Here is a 12256-nt window from a genome sequence, read left to right as displayed (position 1 = left end):
CCGAATCTTTGTGGGTGAAACTTTTGAATGAGATCTGGAGGATTAGTGGTAGGAGTGTGTTACAGGCCACCAAACTCAGATATTCAGAAAGATGCTGCATTGTACAGTGTAATCAGGACTGCATGTAGCAAGGATGTGGCTGTTATAATTGGGGATTTCAATTTCCCAAACTTAGAATGGAAAAGCCCAGTGGAGACTACAGAAGCAGAAATAGAAATGGTTGAGATGGTAAATGACTGCTTTCTAACTCAATTTGTCAGGGAACCAACCAGAGACAGTGCATGTATTGACTTGATCTTTTCAAATGACCAAGATAGAGTCAGGGGGACAGTAGTTAGAGAACCAATGGCAAATTGTGATCACAATATGGTTAGCTTTGAGGCATTCTTTCAAAAAACAAGGTCCAAGTCTAAAACAATGGTCTACAATTTTAGAAAAGCAAACCTTGAAGGTATGAGACGGCACTTAGAAGAGGTAGACTGGAGCCCATTGGATACAGAGTCAGTTGAAAATGGATGGGTATATTTTAAGAATATACTACTTGAGGCTCAGGAGCAATTTGTACCAAAACTTAGCAAATTGAGGACCAAAAAACACTGGCCAAAATGGTTTAATAGAGGTATGCAAAAAAATATCAAGAGAAAGAAAATGTTGTATAGTGCATACAAAAGGGATGGTGACGAAACAAAATACATAGAATATGTTGAGCTGCAAAGAGATCTTAAGAAAGGGATCAGGAAAGCAAAGAGGGAAATAGAAAGAAACGTAGCTCTTGGAGCTAAAACCAATGCAAAGAGCTTTTTTCAATATTACAACAGCAAGCGGTCAATAAAGGAGGAAGTGAAACAGATAAAGGGCAAAAATGGAGGTATCTTGGAAAACGAACAAGATGTGGCAAATGTTCTAAATTAGTATTTCACAGAGGTTTTTACAAAAGAAAAAACAGATTACATGCCACAGGTTGACAATCAGTCCAGTCAAACCCTAAGAGAGATCAGGATAAATGAGGAGGAGGTACTAAAGGGACTAGCAGAATTAAAAACAAACAAATCACCTGGGCCAGATGTGATATTTCCAACAGTACTTAAAGAAATGAGGGAAATTATTTATAGGCCGCTAACTCAATTATTCCAAATGACACTTAGAACAGGGGATGTGCCCACTGACTGGAAGACAGCAAATGTCATACCAATCCACAAGAAAGGGGACAAAACTGAGCCAGGAAATTACAGACCAATCAGTCTCACCTGCATCACTTGTAAAATGTTGGAAAAAATTATTAGACAGAAAATAGAGGAGCATCTTAATTGAAACCATATTCTTGGAGATAGTCAACATGGGTTTAGACGAGGCAGATCATGTCTTACTAATTTATTAGAATTTTTTTAACATGCAACTGCAGCTGTAGATCACGTGAAAGCATATGATATGATATACTTAGATTTCAAAAAAGCTTTTGATAAGGTTCCACACCAAAGACTGATCCTCAAATTGGAAGCTGTAGGCATTCAGGGTAATGTACGTAGATGGATTATGAACTGGTTGATGTATAGGAAGCAGAGGGTGTCAATTAGAGGAGTTGCTTCTAACTGGAGTGAGGTTGTTAGTGGAGTTCCACAGGGATCAGTACTAGGGTCTTTGCTTTTTCTAATCTATATTAATGATCTGGACTCTGGGATAGTTAGCAAACTTTTCAAATTTGCAGATGATACTAAAATAGGTGGCTCAGCAGATACAATCTTGGCAGCACAGGCTATTCAGAGGGACTTAGATAATATTCAGTTGTGGGCTGACACCTGGCAAATGAAATTCAATGTGGACAAGTGCAAGGTAATACATGCAGGTAACAAAAATGTCCACTATAATTACACTATTGGAGGTACAGATCTAGATGAAATAACACATGAGAAAGACCTAGGAGTCTATGTGGACTCCTCACTTTCTCCATCCAAGCAATGTGGGGAAGCAATAAAAAAGGCAAACAGAATGCTAGGGTATATTGTCAAAAGTGTAGAATTTAGAACAAGGGAAGTAATGTTAAGATTGTACAATGCGCTAGTTAGACCTCATCTGGAATACTGTGTGCAGTTCTGGGCACCGCACTTCAAGAAGGATATTGCTGCTCTAGAGGCAGTTCAGAGGAGAGCAACCAGACTCATTCCAGGTCTGAAGGGAAAGTCCTACTCGGAGAGACTGAGGGAACTGAACCTTTTCACCCTGGAACAGAGGAGACTACGTGGGGACTTGATCCAAGTCTTCAAAATCATGAAAGGCATCGACCACATCAAACCAGAGGAGCTTTTCCAGATCAGCAGGGACACATGCACCCGGGGACACAAATGGAAATTGGGCTTCAAGGCATTCAAAAGGAAAACAGGAGACACTTATTTAAAAATAGACTGGATAGGATCCTTGGATCACTTGGATATTAATGGACACCAAACGAGCACGATGGGTCGAATGGCCTCCTCTCGTTTGTAAACTTTCTTATGTTCTTATGTTCTTCATATCCCACAAAATGTCAATGTCGAAACAGTAATGAAATAAAATAAATTGCTCTCTATATTAGATTGAAATGTATCCCACCTCATCATTTATGTAGATTTCAGAAGTTTACAAGTGAAGAGAAGAGAAAACAAGTGAAATACATAAAGTACACTCATTCACACATTTGTGTGTTTCTATATATGTTTGTGTATATATTAATAAATCCATGTTACAATCCTCTATGTATAAATTATAGTACCAAAAATTAAACTTAATTGGAACCATTTCTCTTGAGGCAATTCTGTTTGTACTCAAAAAGCAAACATTCTCACACAATTTGCTGCAATAAGTTTGTCCATGACAGCTCCTCTTCCAGACTCTGGGCTAGACTAAATCAAAACTTTGACCCACCCACTAATAGAAAACTACAGAACTGTACTCAGTTGTGGCTTCATTTTCAGTAAGATGACACTTTCTTCTAATCAGAAATGTAACCGCTATGATGTACAGGTTTGTAGTTTGCTATTAGCGGGTGGGTCAAAGTTTTGATTTAATCCGGCCTTCTTCTCAATCTGGTTTGTCAACAGTGGGACCGTTGTGGATGTTATACAAAGTTAAATAACCCATCCAAATACATCTTTATTATACGTACATTTATTATTTAGTTAACTAGTGCATGTGTTAAATGGTATTTTCTATAGATCCTTCTTAATATATGTTAGCAGTTTGTAAAGAGTATGCCTTCAGGGAATCCATTTGAGAAAAAACATTGATGCCTCCAGAAAGGATTTGCAACCTGTCTGTGTGAAATTCAAAGCATTAAAACTGCTTTAAAATTCTTTGGCGCTGGTTGCAAACTATGTTTTGACGTAGGGTGAATAAGTGAGGATTTCGTAACGCTTGAGGTGTACAATGCATGGGAGATGAAAGAAAGTGTCACAATCCAGTTGTCAGTGCCTTCACAGTCTTCTCCATTCACATTGCCATTCACAAATGAAAACATAAGGAGTATTTCTTGATTGAGCTTTGTTGCTATGGAGACCATCTTTTGGGCTGAACAGGATTTGAAATGTAGTCTCAAAACTCACTTGCTTTTCAACATAGAGGAATTCCATCAACATGTTTTGGCTAGAGCTGAAAAGGTTAGGAAGAACATTGTTTATTAATTTTAGATAAAATAAGCATTTCAGTTCACAGTAACAACATGATTTTCAAAAGGATGGTAAGATAAGCTGGACACAAAGTGATATTTAAAGCAAGATTGATGTTTAAGGTATAATTATTTATATTTATTGATAAAATGTGGCTCTGCAGGATTAAACTCAGCAAACTCCCCTCCCTCTCCAACCCAACCATCTCTGTTTAAATTTCTACCATAACTGAAGTCACAGTAAGGTGTCATTGTTGATCAGTGAAAGCCAAGAGGAGTAAATAGCAATTATATTCCTATACATCAATGCTTAATAAATGTATTAATAAGCTACCCTTTTTATATTTACTAAAGGAGAACAGAATGAATACTGAAGGTTAATATTCCTGTGATCCTCTGCAACATACAGTGTCACATAGCACCAGTGCTAGTGATAACAGATGAAGTATAAATAGCTAGTTTCACTAATAGCTAGTTAATAGCTGTTTGGATTGCTTTCATAATCAGTGTGTGTGTGTGTGTGTGTGTGTGTGTGTGTGTGTGTGTGTGTGTGTGTGTGTTTGAGATTGTTATTAAGACAGACTGCATTATTTAATGCTTTGAGTGTCTAGTTCTAATTTACTTGAATGAAGATAAATAATAGCTATATTATATTATTGCACAGATAGCAACTTTGGAACCAGGTACCTGTTGTTAAAATTGCTGGATACCTGTGTATTTTTCAGTTAATAATAATAGGTAATTTGAACATCAAAATAACAAAATCAATACAAATATTGGCTTAAGTATGTTTATTAATGTTACAATATTTTCTGATTAAAAAGTCCTAACTTGACAGTAATAACATGGATGTAAGTTTGCTAATTTGCTAAACTATAAGGAAAATGTATTATACACTGAAACAGAAAAATACAATTAGATTGCAGTGTTTAGCTTATTTTAGCTAGTTTTCAACTTAAAGCTCCACTTTAAAATAATTTGTTTGGGTTTTATCACAGTTTTACTAACTAAAATCAGCATTGTTTCAGCCTTAAGCATCATGGTCATTGCATGGTCATTGTGGCTGTCCCATGCCAGGGTGTCCTCGACATGGTCATCTCCACACTTTTGGCATGTCAACATATGTTGAGCTACTCCCAGCAGAAGAAAGGCTACAAACAGCGTGTGCAGCTACTGACTTGCTCCAGTACGCCCCTGCCACTGTGACATGCCACATCCCAAGTCACCACTCATGTGCATGTGTGTGCATCTCTCTAGCCTACACAGACTGAAGGCAGCAACAAGCAGCCTGAATTTAAGATCTCACAATCTTCCCTCAAACTTTCTGCCTGACAGGACAGCCTAACACATTACTACTACTCTACCACTCAGCTGACCCACTGGTAATTCTCCACACAACATCACTGGGTGTTCAGGTCAAACGTAGATGACTGACTATTCTGGACTCAATCCTTACATCAAATAAGGCAACACACAGTGCTGTTAATCAACCATCTAGAGCGGCTCACTCTCCAGGTCAATTTGCAAAAGAACCAGATTGCACCCACCAGAGGAACTTCCTAGGACTGAAGATAGATTTTACATCTATTTGTGTCTCCATAAGCTCAGAGGTTGCCTCAATCAGGGGCTGTCTCTCCCTGTGATACATTTGTGCCTATAAAACCTTAGGCCTCTTTAAGCCTCATTCAAGTCCTTTGTGGAGCTTAAGCTGGCATGCTGGCTTCAGCAAAACACATGAGTGAGTTGTCAGTGCATCCCTCTTGCACTTTCTTCACTGGGGATGGCTCAAAAGCCTCCCTAACATCAAGCCTCTCTGCTCAAGGTGATTTCCTCCTTCCACTTAAATTAGTCCATGGAATTGATGGCTTTTCATTCCACTCCATCCAACATCTGAAGAGTAGTGGGCATTTCATACACTTTGCCCCATATATACACTGCATTTTGTACACTGATTGCACTAGAGGCCATGTCCAACTTTGTGTTGGTCATGCTGCTAGAACAGTGGGTTAGGTCCTGTCCAAACAGTACCTGTACAACAGGATTGTCCACACAATGTTTATAGCTCTTGGGTTTGAGTGGTATTATGGTCCACTCCACTGGAGGTGTGGCAATGTCCTGGGCTCTCTTTATTGGAATTGAAAGAGAATCCTTTAAATTAAACCCTGGTTCTCTGAAAGAAAAAGTCACCAAACTCATAGGTCACTTCTGTCTTAAGAACCAAAACAGCAAGTTAGTTCAATGGGGTTCAAACAAGAAGAAGCTTTCCTTTCTGTTCACAGAAGAGCTTATCAGCAACTTTGACAGTCTCAAGACCTTTTACATACTTCTACTTCTTTTTCAGAGAACCAGGGTTGCAGAGCAACCTGATATTAATATGTTGTTCTTGCACAAATGTACATGGAAGTTTTTTGTTTTTATAAATGTAATTGTATATTTTTTAGATCTCCATAGCTAAAAAATATTTGATAGATAGAATTATTAGAGATCCTTGCTATGTATGGTTCCTTTAGACAAGGCTTATTTTATTCAAATGACTATGTTTTTCTAAACCTTTATTAAAACATGAATTGCATAATGGGCAGAGAATCTGGAGTTAAAGATGATTGTATTCATTAGAACTGTCAATATGGTTAGAGGTCAGTATTCTAGGATAAACTGCTTATTCCAGATCCAAGAAAGAAGCATTATGAATATTCTTAAAATGCATTTTTTAATATGAAAACAATGTATTGTTTATCCTTTCGAGATATGCTAACTTAAGTGTAAAGCTTCCAAATCATTTAAAAATAAAGTAAATATGACATTGAAAACTCAAAGAGTGATGTATTTATTGCTAGATATTCTAGTTAATATGTGCACCATAACAACATTATATTTTAGGCATGTATAATAATTACAATTATTCTGTGGGTATGCTATATTTTGACACAATCTAGGCCATACCTATTATTTTTAATCAAAGAGTCATCTCCTTTGAAAATGTCATATTACAGAATATTAAAGTAGAATTTCAATTTTACTAAAAACAGTACAAAATTAAATTTTCTGCAATTTGCTTCTTGATCTCTGTGGACTCAGTTATACAGGTTTCATCCGGTCATATTAATAAAACTTAATCTATTTAACTTTTTTCTGTTAAACATCAAATTTTACTACCCTGCCAATTCAGCTTTAGTTTTCTCTATAATGCTAAAATGAAATACGTTTTTTGTACATTGCTAAGTGGGGCATGCATTAATAATAGTTCTCAGCCACTATCTCCACAATATATGTTAAGAGCTATTTTTAATCCAAGACTTTTTGTCATTGACAGTAGTTTCAACTGGAAATAATTATGTGAGCAAAGCCTGCAGTTCTACTATGCCATTTCCTTTGTACTCTCCTTAACACATTTTAAAATAAAACCTGTAGGGGAAAAACAGACACACCAAGTGAATTATTTGATTTTCAGATTTATGTGGTGCTATAGGTCTAGATTTACAGCCATTACACAAGAATTACAAAAGGAAAAAAAACTGATATGACTGAATGTCTCTCACAGAAATGTAAATCTGTACTACTGTCAAGAAGAAAAACGATAATGTTCTTTGTTCTTTTTTTCATTTACAGATTTTGGCCATCATATCAATCCTCTTCATTGTACTGTCAACAATTGCCTTGTCACTCAACACACTCCCAGAGCTCCAAGACATGGATGAGTTTGGCCAGGTAACCGATAATCCACAGCTGGCCCATGTGGAAGCAGTCTGCATTGCTTGGTTTACAATGGAGTATCTGCTTCGATTTCTGTCCTCTCCAAATAAGTGGAAGTTCTTCAAAGGGCCTCTGAATGTCATTGACCTACTTGCCATACTTCCATACTATGTTACCATTTTTCTGACTGAGTCCAATAAGAGCGTTCTTCAGTTCCAGAATGTTCGGAGGGTGGTTCAGATCTTCCGAATCATGAGAATTCTTAGGATTCTCAAATTAGCTAGGCACTCCACTGGGCTACAATCCTTGGGCTTCACTTTGAGACGCAGTTACAATGAGCTGGGGCTGCTTATTTTATTTTTGGCCATGGGAATAATGATATTCTCCAGCTTAGTCTTCTTTGCAGAGAAGGATGAAGATGACACAAAGTTTAAAAGCATCCCTGCTTCTTTCTGGTGGGCTACCATCACCATGACAACAGTAGGTTATGGGGACATCTATCCTAAGACTCTGTTGGGAAAAATTGTTGGAGGGCTATGCTGTATTGCTGGCGTGTTGGTGATTGCCCTACCTATACCCATCATTGTAAATAATTTCTCTGAGTTCTATAAGGAACAAAAGAGACAAGAGAAGGCAATCAAGAGAAGAGAAGCCCTTGAGAGAGCAAAGAGAAATGGGAGCATTGTTAGCATGAACATGAAGGATGCCTTTGCTCGTAGTATAGAGCTCATGGATATTGTGGTTGAAAAAAATGGAGAGAACATGGGCAAAAAAGAAAAGGTGCAGGACAACCATCTTTCACCCAACAGGTGGAAATGGCCCAAACGGACAGCTTCAGAGACAAGCTCAAACAAATCATTTGATGTTAAAGAGCAAGGATCTCCTGATAAGGCTCGACCTTGTTCTAGCCCTCAGCACCTCAATGTACAAACACTGGAGGAAATGTATAATAAGATGGCTAAGACCCAATCTCAACCGAACCTTAACACCAAAGAAGGAGGGACATCCTCTAAAGTGAACAAACAAAGAGATGAAATTGAGATGGGAAGCATACCAGGTCCTGCAGACCCTTTACTGGCCACACCTGAGGGAGTAATAGATATGAGAAGTATGTCCAGCATTGATAGCTTCATAAGCTGTGCCACTGAGTTCCCTGAAAGTGGGCGATTTTCTCACAGCCCTATTGCCAGCTTACCTGCCAAAGTCAGTGCTTACCCATGTCTAGAGACAACCCATGAGCATGAGACCATGCTTACTCCACGGAGTGCAACAACAAGACTTCCATGTAGGGGGAGCTCCATCCTAGAGATGAATGCCAACCCTGATTCTCAACGGCACTCCTTCTTTGTTGACAGCCCCAGGAGTAGGTTTAACAATCCTTTGAAGACAAGGTCTCTTAAGGTCAACTTCCGGGAAGGTGAAGCATATCAAATGGCACCAGGCCCATCATCCATTGCAGCAGACAGCCTGAAAAGTGTAGGAAATGCCCCTCTATCAGATAGTTCTCTATTCTCAGACCGATCTCTTCTTAGCCCTGAAGTTTCCATCTATACCACAGCTAGCAGCAAAACTCCTCCAAAATCACCAGATAGCATTATGCCAACAGTATTCACCTTCCACGATGCATCTATAAACAAATACATTGACGCCGACACTGATGATGAAGAGCACTTGCATGATGGCTCAGATTCCAGCCCATCCAAGCGACTGTTGGGGAATGCTAGCCCTAAGTATAACATGAACAGTGGTTACCAGAGAGGTGTTAATCATTTAGAAATGTCTGCTGTGGGCGCACAACAGAGATTAATGGGTCAGAACTGCATTTACCCAATTGAGAGCAGAGCTGCTTTGAGCAGTAGTCAGGATGGGAACAAGGTGGAGAACCACATCTCACAGGAAATTCGGATCTCAACTGGTGAAAGGAATCGTCCCAACACATACAATGAAGGTATCTGACAGCTTCCAAGCCAGCAATGAAAAGAGGAAACTTGAAAGGAAATATTTGATTCTCAAGGGAGCTTCACTGCATGGCATGACAAACGTTTGACAAAGCCAAAGGCATGGAGGAGGATTCTACAATGTGCTGGTTCCCTGTGAGATGTATTGCTGAAGACTCCATTTTAGTTGCCATTTGAGCTAACTGGTACTTTTGGAAGCTTATTTTCTCCTCCTTCTACATTCTTTCTACCATTCCCATTCTGCTGAATATGTGGAAGCACAGATGGGCAGATTGCAGTGCAAAGCAAACCTGTAATGAGCAGTTGATGTTAATCCGTGTTAATGAGGGGTTATGATTTTAGTACTTGAGAGCAGGGAGATAGTGGCAAAGAATGAGCACCTCAACATCTAGATTGTATTGCAGTTGACCCTAAAGATGACTTAATCTACCTGGCTATTCTCCTGCTGTTTCATTTATACAGAATATAGGTTAAATATAGAAAATAAATATATTTTAGAAGCAACTTGCAGTTGTAGCCTTTTCCCCAAAAAACTGGCCTTAGTCATATGCATGTGTGCATGTGTGTGTAAATTTAAATATATACACACACACATATATATCTATATATAATCATGCACACATAAAATGCACACACTATATTACCAAAACTATTGGGACAACAGAAAAAATAACAAAAAATGACTGTTTACAATTCCCTTGGCCTGAATGACCTCTGTAGTCTTTGAAAGGCAACTTCAAACTACCTTTGGATGGATGTCCCATTCATCTCTTAGTACAGTTTCTAGTGCAGGCAGAGAAGTCTCTTCCTGAGTCTCAGCAGGCCATAAAATCGTTTCAGTTCTATTCTTCCTTAAACAGTGTTCTCTTCTTTGGTTTGTGACAGTGTACATTCCCATTCTTGCCCCACTGTATGGGTACTCGCCATTAAAAAAGAAACATCAATCCTGGCAGCACTCCAAAATATCACAAGTCTGTGACATTCTACAGTAATACATTCTGGCAGTCATGGTGCCCTTTTAAAAAAACAATGGCCTTAGTCCAAATGAGAAACATGACCATAGTATCCCACTGCCATCTCTTCAATGAGCAACTGTGATTAAAACATTCTCTGCAACACCCAAACATGGCTCCAGAGGATACATCAGTTCTATATCTATCACCATAGCTGTCTCTGTGATCATTGGCTGATATGTGATAGACCTGCCATTCAAGCCTTGCACACACAAAAATCACTGTGCAGTTAACACACTTGTATGGTCACTGGCCTTCTAGGTGATGGTTTGTAAGACAAATGTGTGGTTTATCATCAGAATATGCGTCAATGTTTGTAGTCACTGTTCATTGTTTTTGGCATGCCTGGTCTAAGTTCCACTCTGGCATATCTAATAGTCTTCCATTTCTATACAATCTCTGCAGTGAACTCTAGGAATTGTAATTTGCAATTATATAGCTGGTTGCTATAGCAGACACCACTGCATATTTAAAGTCTGTCAGCTCCCACACACATGCTATAGTGAAACAAATGGGTGTCAGTGGTTGAAGATTTGTACCTTAAGACACAAATGACAGCTGGTACAATACATTATCAGCAGAAAGCTTGTCCCAATGACTTTGGTAATATAGCATATGAAAAGAAGTGTGCACATATGTCAAAATAAATGGCACATTTTGATTTAGTGTAAAAAAAAACAAATTAACAAACAAAAACAATATGTATATCAGCTTTCCCTCGGGTTATGTAAATCAAAGACATTCAAGATATGATTCAGGAAAAAAAATAAGAAATAAGGGGGAAACAAATTCACTATGAAATGGTATTAAATATGTTTTTTTTTTAATCCCAGTGTTATTCAATGCTTAGACTGCAAGAGTACCTTACATTTTCCAGAAAGTTTTAAATATGGATATGGATTACCCCCTATTTTATTTATTTACTTTTCTGGTTAGATAAATAGATTGCTGCTGCTGTATATAAATTACAAACAGAAAGGCCTCTACCATGTTAAATCTTAAATATCTGAAATAAAAGTCTCACTTATTCCATGTGTTCAACTATGAATCCATATTGTATTGAAAAGTCACAATTTGGGGAATGAAGTAAGATACAATGTACATATTCATCACAGAATGAAGAGAAACATTCGAAATTCTGTTTCCACAAAGCACTTATAATTAGTTTTGGGTTAGGTTTGTTATTTGTAAACATTTATGTAAAGTTGATGATAGATTTATTCCTGGGGGAAAGTATTGAAATGTATATTTTTAAAACAATATTTTCTAAAAATGTTACAGGTAATTTTTAAATTTCTGATTTGAGTTTTATTTAAAAAGATAAAAAGAAAAAAAAGTAAGTTCTTTACTATAGAATTCTATGATATACATACATATATATCTCCCCATTTCCTTATTATGTACCTAAATGTTCTATAATTTGTGACAGAGCCAAAGATTTTTCCTTTCAAGCAGGGTTGTGGTTATAGTCCTGAGTAAGGGCACCTGCTAAGAAAATAATAACAACAACAATAATAATCATCATCAGAATATGTGTTATTGTTCCATTCATTCATCATAGATTAATGCTTGTATTCCTCTCTCAATAACAACTTGTTAATCAGTAATGGAGTAAAACAAAAACAAAAAATCAGTAATGGAGTAAAACAAAAACAAAAAAGAGACACCAGCAGATAAAGCACATCAGTGAGAACTGGAAGCTAAATCTAAAAAGCAATTTTGAAAAGGTCTGTGGGTAAAACAGTTGTGCAAGAGCAAACATGTATGTAGCATCACTACATTAAAAGGATGCATACGATCTGTACTATCTCTAAGCAAGAGAATACTGAACCAGATTAAACACCTTCCATATCTCTTTGCAATGTTAAAATAAGGATGACTTTATGTGATCATGTCAATTAGAAAATAATTTTCTGCTGCTTACTTTTCCAGAAAGACATCCATGTAAAATTGTA

General features: G+C 37.6%; 1 protein-coding gene across 2 annotated transcripts in view; it reads left to right on the top strand.

The window, feature by feature from the left end:
* kcnb1 (potassium voltage-gated channel, Shab-related subfamily, member 1) overlaps window positions 1-12018 on the top strand; it is a 113671-nt gene extending 101653 nt beyond the window's left edge. For both annotated transcript variants that reach the window (XM_066702681.1, XM_066702682.1), the window contains one exon: window positions 7247-12018. In XM_066702681.1, the coding sequence (XP_066558778.1) occupies window positions 7247-9286 (2040 nt within the window). In that variant the 3' untranslated portion in view covers window positions 9287-12018. The remainder of the gene's footprint in view (window positions 1-7246) is intronic.
* The last annotated feature ends 238 nt before the right edge of the window (window positions 12019-12256 follow it).

This window comes from Amia ocellicauda, chromosome 4 (assembly GCF_036373705.1).
Source record: "Amia ocellicauda isolate fAmiCal2 chromosome 4, fAmiCal2.hap1, whole genome shotgun sequence".
Taxonomy (NCBI): Eukaryota; Metazoa; Chordata; class Actinopteri; order Amiiformes; family Amiidae; genus Amia; species Amia ocellicauda.
Note: the sequence above shows the minus strand (reverse complement) of the source record. Positions and strands in the feature narration are given on the sequence as shown.